Here is a 10,318-nt window from a genome sequence, read left to right as displayed (position 1 = left end):
CAACTAATGCAATAAGAAAAGGTCCTAACTAAGTGTATCATGATACCAATTAGTAATCTGAAACCTAATAAAAGTAAAAGAATCAAACTAGAAGAGTGTGCAAAAATTATTGGTAGTTTGATGCATGTTATGATTTATAGTAGATTGAATATTGCTTATGTTATATGTAGAATTACTAGTATCCTAGGGATTAACATTGGACAGTACTTATCTTGATGGTTTACATTATAGATGAATAATTATGTTCATGAATGTTATAGTGATGCTAATTGGGCTTCCCGTAAGACTAGTTCTAAATCAGTCAATGATTTTATATTTACCTTAGGTGGAGGCCTAATTACATGGTTTTCTAAGAAATAATTATGCATTGCTTTATTATTTATGGAAGTTGAATATATTGCTATGTCATAAGCTAGTAAAGAATTGATTTGATTAAGACGTTTTTATGTTCTTTACATGGTATTTCTTTGTATGAAATGCCTAACTCTTCAACTACTTTATACTATAATAATCAAGCTGCAATATATATTTCTAAAAATAAGAAACTTATCGATAGGAGTAAATATATTTCGATGAGATATAATTATATAAAAAACAATTATAAAGAAGGGTAAGCTCACCTTGGAATATTTACTTATAGATCAAATGCTTGCGGATCCGCTCACCAAATCACTTAGTGATCGGAGATTCAATAAACTTTGGAGAGATATGGGACTATTACCATTCGAGAATAGTATGATTAAAAACATACTATTTAGAGTTCAAAGGAATTAGTCATTAACTATCAAAAGAAATACCGACGTGTAGGTTATATTTGGGATGTATATTACTTTAGAATAGTGACGATGTCACTATTTAATCCAAAGTCTTATATCTAAATTAATGCACCTTGATCCATAACGTAGAGATGGACACAATCCTTAACAATATCCACAACACTAATAGAATGATACATGCACTCTTGATGAGACTACCTTTGTAAGTATGATGGTCAAGGCCGCCTTCTACGAATTATAAATAAAATCCAAGTGTACCCACTAAGCCGGGATAAGCACAAGGCTTATAATGGACTGTCTTAAAAGACCAATAACCAACCATGTGCAATGTGGACATTGATTTATTTAACTTTAATTATTTGAGATCAAGGTCTAACCCTCTCATTCTTTCAAAGTACTTGAATTGTTTTTAAACTATAGGTTCAATGATCATCCATCTATGGCGATACATTGTACATTATTTAAATATTTTATTTATTTCTATTTTTTATTTATTTTGTTTTAGTATAAGTGGGGATTTATAGGTTATTTTCATAAATAATATAAAATAAAATATGCATAAATGGAGTTGTTTTATTACAAAAAAATAGTGTTATAGTAAAATTGTTGGAATTCGTTCAAATGAGATTTAATCCATTCAAACAAAAACTTTTCGAGAGCAAAATATATCCAATGTTTGAAATCGACTTTTATAAAACAGTTATTCTTAATTTAAAAAGTGGCTCTATTTGGTGTAAAGTGTGTCATTTTGAATAGGATGTCTCTCACTAGGAAAAGATGCCTATTTTATCTCTAAAACTCTTTAAATAAAGAGAGATCTAAAAAGTTAAGAAAAATAGTCATACTCTTGATCTTCTTTTCTTTGTACAAAAGCATTGGTTTTTAATTATTTTCTTGATCTTTGAGGTTATCCCAAATTCCTTGGAAGTATAGTCCCTAAAAACTTTTACTGTGAAGGCATTGTATTCTGGATATAGAATTTTAAGAGTCTATTTATACTTTGGTGAGAAAATTATTATCTTAAACGAAGCTTCTAACATCTTACCATATAAACCCAAATTTTTGTTTTGATTTCACTCTATTTCATAAATTTCCCCAACACACCATCTTTCGATGACTGTCGCGATATCGATTTACCAATTTTTATCCTATTTCGACCATTCTTTATTATTTTTTCACATTTATTTTCGATATCAGAATCACCTCATTTGAAAGCCATTAGGTACAAGACTCATGAGGTACTCCAATAAACATCTTTGATTTTTTCTGCAAACAGATTTACCTAAATCTGATTCGCAACAAATTTATAAGGCAGCTCCAAAAGTTAATGAAGCTGCTCGAAGGCCTGTTAAGTGGATAACTGACCAGTAAAAAACGAATTTTCTTTGATGGGCTCTTTCGGTGCTTATCAGTAAACTAGTCTAGAAAAATCTACTGATGTGGTTCTTCGTGCACTTGTTGATCTATAACAGGTTACTAATCTTGTGGACACTTTCTTTCGAAGCATCGTAGTATAGGACCACTTTCGTATAGGACCACCTTCTAGAATGTGAAGATTACTACATCTTTTCAGTATGGTTTCAAACAGACATAATTAAAGTTCTTTTCGGAGTCTCTTTCCAACTGTTAGATCGTTTTGGAGGATATATATTCAACAAATTTAGAGTACCTTCGTTAACCGTAACGCATCAAACTTCACTTTTATATTATATGTAAAAACACAATTTTCTCTTTGATCTTATCTTAGCATCGCTACCCGATGGACTCTATTGCAACGATGATGAACAGTCAACAGTTGCCATTGAGTTGATCTTCCACTTTCTTCCAGCTTCGCACACTAAATTCATCTTTATTAATCATACTCAATTTTCATTATACTCGTATCTTGGAACACGATCCAAAACTCTTAATTTTCAATAGGCACTTCTAGTTCTAAATCTCTTATCTCAGTGAAATAAATCTGATGCGCTTAATTCACATAGAATATAGCTTAATAATTTTGACGAGATGTAATTAATGGCTAATATATAAGAAAGTCAATAGAGATCCAAATATTGATCCCGCATTACAACTAAATACCAAAGGATCTAAAGATTATGAGACTAATCTGAACGAGGACTAAATTTGTTAAAGTTTAGGCGGTGTTGGATTGTGAAAAATATAGAAAAAATAATTATTTTTAAGAACTTCTCTACTTATAATATTTTATTACAAAATTATAATAATAATAAAGAACTTAACCTCCTTATCTATTAAAAAGAGTTTCAATTCTTCATCTCAATTTCCTTCTTTCAAGGAAAGGAGTAACTTTATTAAAATTAAACTCTATTCCAGGAAGCATATACATGCTAGTTCTCTGGTACAAAACGTGAAGGCCAACTAATATCTCACATCTGACAGCGCATCAATATTCCTAATGTATCAACTTTTTGTAGCGCTACACTTGTACAACGAGTTTTTGGTTATTGTAGGCTAGATAAATGAGTTGCAATAATTTACTCGAGTAGATGCCACGTAAATTCTATTACACATGGATATTTCACTTGGATGAATGTTTGGCTATTTACTTGAGTTGTAAAATATTCAAAGTTACATGAATGCCACATAAAAGTATGTCAAGAAGAATTACTTTTAGAGATAGCGTGTTGTTAAAAATAAAATTACTAAATTCAATGAGCAAATTTTTATACTCTTAACAAATTAGATGCTTGGTAAGTGAATCCTTAAACCATTGAATAATTTACACATAGTATTACTGGATTTTATATACTTTAATAAATATCTTTTGTGGCATTCTTTTGGACCACTGAACTAATGGAGTAAAATTTATTTAAAAGAAAATAGTGGGGTTAAATAAGTTTCTAATTCACCTACTAGGGTACATTGTTTGGCGTGCACAGTTGGACCAGTCAAAAACTCCATTATTACTGCGTGATTTGCAAATAGAAGACCGGTGCCAAATTGACATATATCTGGCGGCCCTTCCTCACTATAGTACTTCAAATCCCTTGATTGGCTGCCAGAAAAGCATTTTCCAAGTTAACGCGAGCCAATCAAGGGTAGCCACTATAATAAATTCCTATAGTCGATCGGCCACTTACGTCTTACATTTGTTCTCAAATGATGCAAGAGAGAATTCTGACTGCTAGCTATTCCCTGTTGCTATCATGCCCACAAAAGGAAGTGGGCCTTTCTTGCATCCTAATGGTGCTCGCAGACAATATCTCTCATGAGCTCACATAGTTAAACCACCTGGGTCCTACCTTAACCATGTCAAAGTGTACTTGACATCTGCATGTATATAAATGCCCTCTCCCTTCTTCCAAATTCCTCACACCCATTGTAATACTAAAAACTTCTCAAATAACAACCAAGAACACCACATGTCTGGGGTATGGGTTTTCAAGGACGGGGTGCTTCGCCGAGTAGAGCACCCCGGCGGAGGAGGTGAACAAAGTGACCGACCTGGCAGTAGCAGCAGCCGGCGCAAAGTCTTGGTATATACACCCACCAATGAGGTGATCACTTCATATGAGATTCTTGAGCGGAAACTCTCTGACCTCGGGTGGGAGCGGTACTGCCACGACCCCGATCTCCTGCAGTTCCACCAGAGGTCATCTGTTCACTTGATATCTCTCCCAAGAGACTTCTCTAAGCTGAAGTTGGTGCACATGTATGACATCGTCGTCAAGAGTAGAAATCTATTTGAGGTGCGTGATGCGTGATGCGTGATGCGTGATACTAAGTACCACATATGGTGAAGACTACTTACATATCAAGGTTTGGTTGTTATCGGTTCACTCTGGTTGGTGTGCAAGCTTGGTTTTACTTATAATTAGGGTTGATTGAGAGTTGTGAGTTTGTGGTTTGTGATATAGTAGTGTTGTCTACTATATAAGAGTGATTTCCTTTCCTTGTTAAGATATTATGCTTGGAGGATTGCAATGATTAGTTTGAATATATCTTAATGTACGTCCTGGAATTCATTAGTCTAACCTCGCTATATATCTGATCCATAATTATGAATTCCAATTTATGTTATCATGGACCCAACGGTGGGTAATATGTTCAATTATCTATCATCTATCCCACCTGGCTGTGCAAAGAGGACCCTTGTAAGGAGGCATGTTCAGATCAATATAAATTAATGCTCTATTTCCTAAATATTTAAAATAATACAAAAGGACAGGATTTAATCTTTTTTATCTTATATTAGATGGCATACCTATCCATATATAAGGAAGTAATTTAGGGTTGGCCTGAATGTAGTTCTTGCTGCTGTGATTAATGGAGTTGAGTGTGTTAAACAAGGTGATTTGTTACTCATGTAAGCTACTGAAATTTGAGGATTACCTTGAAACCTTTGAAGATAATCTCATGTTCCTCATTACTTCACAATATTCTTAGGAATTAACTGATCATGTTTGGAGAATGTTAGCAAATAGACAGTGGTGGAAGGACCAAAGAATATGATTTGGCCCTCATCATGCCTGTCTTCTGTTGCTGTTTTAGTGCTGAACTAGATACTTTGCTTTGAGCTATTAAGTGGGACAGTACACATCTTCAATGCTGTTTGTGGCTTCCAAAGTTGTGGGGATCACAGCCGACCCAACAGATAGATAAGCCTTTCAAGTTGATGACCATGCTTGCCCAATAGAAAGAGAGGTGCTTGCCCAATCGAAGAGAGGTATACTAGCCCAGAGAGCGAGAGAGAGAGAGAGAGAGAGAGAGAGAGAGAGAGAGAGAGAGAGGATGGAGGGAGGACATATCAACTTACTAACCACAGAGGTATCATTAGGGTAAAAGTTTCAGTACGATGATACTTTGACGGCAAGTCCTCCGATCAGACTGTGGTCATCTTGTCCTTGATAAAAAGTACTTTTGTCAGTAAGAATTTCGCACCTCTAACAAGTATATGAACAAATGAACCAAGAAATTTACTTAGTCTTTGATGCCTCAGGTCGCACCCAGCCCTAGAATTCTCTCTACCTTCCCGCGTAAATTAACCAAAACTCAACATTAGCTCATAGAAACGTTCTCACATTGATTAGAAGGGCTCGTGTTTGTTTGTATAATTATTTCAGGTTCAAATTTATACTGTACATAAACACCTGTGTTTACATTACTTATAAATAAAGCCTCCTATTTATCAAAAAATAAGGAGCAACAAATCACTTAAGTTTCACTTAACAACCACATTATAAAATGGAAAAAAAATAGAATATTACGTCTTTCAAATAATAGTTTTAATATTTTCTAAATTACTCCTGTCTCAGTCCTCTAGTATCATCTTTGAGATTAAACAACAATAGTTTTAAATCTGTCAATTACATGATTTGGTGTTTGAATGCGATTTTAATATTTTAGAGGCTTTAATTAATCCCATTTTATTGAAATCAGTATTTTAATTTGTCTCCAAGTTATTTTTGAAGACTTAATTTAGTTCTAAAATAAAGCTAATATGATGCTTGGATCAAGTTATAAGAAGATTTATCAATAAAACACCATAATTTTTTATATAGTATCATTCACATTTAGCATATAAATATTTATCATTCAACCCTCTATATTTTGCTTTTATTTTCGTAAAAACACCACGAGCTAACTTTAACCTAACAATAACTAATGGAGTAAAGAATATTCTCTCTTTTGAAAATAAAATATATAGGCTATGTTTACAATGTGTGCAGCTCCAAAACTAGTTTAACTACTCTCATTGTTTAGCCTTGAATAAAGTAGTTTATATAGGTTTAAGAAAGAGATTTTATATTATTGTCATTAAAAACTTCAAAATATCATAATTGCTATTAACCTCTACAAATATGTTGAGGGTCTAGTTGAGTTATGCATGAATATTGATTTGGATCTAACTTATCCCTCTTTTATTTATCTTTGAATTCTCTCCCTTCATCTCTCTTTGTGTTTCCCTATAGCTTTTATCTTTACCATCACCGTAGACTAATCATGGCTACTAGCTTATGCCCATGCCACTGTGTCCACCACCACCACCTCCTTGTTGAGTTTCTACTGAGCTATCCCATCTCCACCCTCAGCCTCAACACCACCACTCCTGGCCTCCAACCCCACTCGCCACTCGCTATGCCTCAACTAGGTCCTGATCGAAAACCTCCATCAACCCTCAAGTCATTGTTTTATCTCCTAGTGGCAACCACCATCCATCCGCTACTTGTCCCTTCCTATTCTCCAACTGATTCTTCCACCTAGTCACCCTCCACCTTGAATCAAAACACTAGAAATTCTATCTAGTGATGCACCCACTCTAAGTTGGTGATCCAAGCTCATTGCATGCAAGGGGCGCACTCCAAACCCTAATCAACCCAATCCAATTGACAAAGGCGTCAATTAGCCTAGTCTAGGGGTTTTGCATGTTCGAGCTCTTTTCTTAGCCTAAGCCCTATCCAAGCCTAGTCTATCCCTATCTAAGAATATAACTCACGTCCATATAAAATTTTAGCCCCACATGCTACCCATAATTGCTTGAACCAATCCAAAACTCTAGTTGATCCAGCTAGACCCAAGTCAGTTCAACCAATCCAGAGGTCTTGTCTAGTTGACCTATCTCTTAGACAAGTCCTCGAGCTCTTTAGATATACTGACAAGTCTCATTAAAGCAGAGACCTATTCGTTTAGTGTATAACTTGGAAATTGATTTCATTTGTTACAATGTGTTCATGTCAAGTTAATTTTAGGTCTATAAGTCTAGTTTGAATTTTTTTCATAAATGAAGTGTCATTTTGTAAAATTAGGGTTTTGGTTCTCGTGTTAGTCTATATTTGTCTTGCAAGCCTATGGCCAAAAAGCTAAGTTATGGTTATACTCCTTATGAAAAATTATTGTGCTTGGAAAAGCTACTAATCTCATAGTGTTTTTGTAACAACCCAATCTTTAAAAAAAAAAAAAAAAAATCATGGGCACGACGCGACCGGCCACACTGTGGCCGGCCTCGTGCCCATGCCAGCTGCTCATGCAGCTTGGTGGGGCGCCACGCGCCTGCGGCCAGCTGGCCGCGGTGGGCCCCGGCGCCGCCACTACTCCTCCTCCACCGCCTTCCCTCGCTCTCTTTAAATCTCTCTCTATCTCTCTCTCTCTCGAGGCTCTCTCTCTCTATCTCTCTCTCTCTCGTCGAGGCCGGTTGTCGCCGTCGCCACCTCCACGAGCGCCGGTGAGCTCCTCTCTCTCTCTCTCTCTCTCTCTCTCTCTCTCTCTCTCTCTCTTTCTTGCCCGAGGGTGGGCTTGTCGGAGCCGAGCCACCGGCGAGAGGCCGGCCGCTGGTTGGCCAGCAGCGGCCGGTGCCCTCCCCGCCGGCCCTGGTCCGCAACCGCCTCCCTCACCTCCCCTCTTTCTTCTCTTTCTCTTCTGTTCTTCTTCTTCTTCTTCTTCTTCTTCTTCCTCTTCTTCTTCTTCTTCTTTCTTTCCTTCTTTCTTTCTTTCTTTCTTTCTTTTTCTCCTCCTTCCTCAGCTCCTTCTCTTTCTTTCTGCGCAGTGCTGGGCTCGGCCCAGCACTGTAGCAGACAGTGCTGGGCCGAGCCCAGCACTGATGGCAGATGTGATTAATTTATTAATTAATTAGTTTATTTATGTTATTTATTTAGGTATTTTTCTTCTTAATTAATGCAAATAGATTATTTAGACATTAACTATTTTAATAATATTATATATCCTTCAATATAATTTTATTAATGATAATTTTTATAATTAATGATTAATTAGGTATAAATATATGTAATTCTTATAGTTATTTATTTATTTACATATCTATTAGATTAATAGATAGATTTGTAAATTATAATTATTAGATTTATATTCTAATATTCTTATGATCTACATTTTTAGTAATTCTATTAATTTATTATACATTATTAGTTTGTAACAAATAAGATAATGACTACATAATCCCCAATTAATCAAGATATAATTTAATTATAATTAGGTTTTTATCTATATTTATATTTTATTTATAATAAAAATCTAGCCAATTATAAAATTTAGAAATTCTAAAACTAATAAATCATCATATTTTACTCGAACGGATTATATTGGGATAAACAACTAACTTTATGTTACTTAAATATTTTCAGATCTCGAACCCATTATTTGAGACCCCGTTGTCCTTGCTAGCGAGAAGTGTCACACGGTTGATGGGCGGATGTAAGGGATACGTGGTTTGTATCTTCTGATCAGTGTGAGTAGTCTTATCCCCTAGATCCCTTTCTCAAATTAGGTTATATTATATATTATGTACATGCATGTTTTGGCCTCCAGCATGATTATATGACTTTATATAAAGATGATTTCAGTCGAGCATATTTTATCATGCACTTGATTAGACTGATCTGGGATATGAGTACATTGGTAATATATAGAGATGATTGGAGATGATTATGCTGTTATGGTTTTATGTCGGGATGATTTCTATCATGAGTATGGATGTGATAGATTAGCATGAGTATGCATGTGATAGATTAGCATGAGTATGCATGTGTTAGATACATGGTTGGAGTTTACATTACATCATTTTGCTCTTGATTCCTATTCCACCTAAATTCCTGTTATGCATTGACTTGTTATTGTACTGGATATATGCATATGATCTGTCATTTAGAAGGAAAGCATGAAATGTGATTGATAGGATAGTTGATAGAAAGCGTGAGGATACCCGAGTGGGCGCGAGGGTTAGGACGCGCTTGCTGGATGATTGATCGCTCGACATGGTCGCGATCCTGTTGGCCTTACGTCCGAGGTCGTTAGTCTGTGTGCGCAGCAGACATTCGGACACATGCCGTTCGCCAGGGCATATGTGGCGAGTTATCCTCACGAGATTTCTATCAGCTAGAAGGGTGCCCGGTCTGGATGGATGTTGATACCCTAGCGGATGGTAGGGTATGGTTATATTTGAGATACTCCTTGCGGATGGCAGAGTATACTCTGAGCCTTCGGGCATGATATTGAGACCGGGTACCGGGTGTTGACTGTGCACAGTGGTCTAGTATGATGATATTATATCGAGATGTCGGTGATGATCGTGATGTTAAGAAATGCATATGACTTCATTATTACCTGACATACCTGATTATCGAGTGGTCAATATGCATCATATATGGTTGCATTTGATATCATAGCATAGTCATGATCGGCATGCATCATGTGTCATAATTGAGAGAGAGTTATGATGATAGATGACATGGAGATTTGTTTACTCATGGTCGAGGATTATATACTTTTATCAGTTATGACATGTTATCTACTTTTCATTTATATATTATTGAGGATACATTCATATACCCATTCATGACATGATACTCTTTCTGATTCATATTATCCAGTACATGATTTACTCTCTGTTTGGCATCACTGATTCGGGGTAAGGTCTATTCACTGAGCCTTTTGCTCATGACTCTCTTTATTTCTTTTCTAACCCCCTCAGATATGTGGTACGTGATAGCAACTTGAGAAGATATTTTAGAGCGATAATGAGGTGAGCTATAGATGCGAGATGGTATAGATGATAGTTTATATAGAAA

The 10,318-nt window shown here is 35.7% G+C and overlaps 1 protein-coding gene across 1 annotated transcript; it reads left to right on the top strand.

Annotated features, from left to right (window-relative positions):
• The first annotated feature begins 4,094 nt into the window (after window positions 1-4,094).
• LOC140778845 (flowering-promoting factor 1-like protein 3) lies at window positions 4,095-4,758 on the top strand. The gene has a single exon (XM_073123728.1). It carries the CDS (start codon window positions 4,160-4,162, stop codon window positions 4,499-4,501), a length of 342 nt encoding a protein of 113 aa, XP_072979829.1. The 5' UTR covers window positions 4,095-4,159; the 3' UTR covers window positions 4,502-4,758.
• Window positions 4,759-10,318: the final 5,560 nt, after the last annotated feature.

Source organism: Typha angustifolia, chromosome 15 (genome assembly GCF_048772165.1).
Source record: "Typha angustifolia cultivar Huaian chromosome 15, ASM4877216v1, whole genome shotgun sequence".
NCBI lineage: Eukaryota > Viridiplantae > Streptophyta > Magnoliopsida > Poales > Typhaceae > Typha > Typha angustifolia.
Note: the sequence above shows the minus strand (reverse complement) of the source record. Positions and strands in the feature narration are given on the sequence as shown.

Coding starts and splice junctions, on each gene's coding strand:
- LOC140778845 (XM_073123728.1), top strand. CDS start 4,160: ATGTCTGGGGTATGGGTTTTCAAGGACGGGGTGCTTCGCCGAGTAGAG.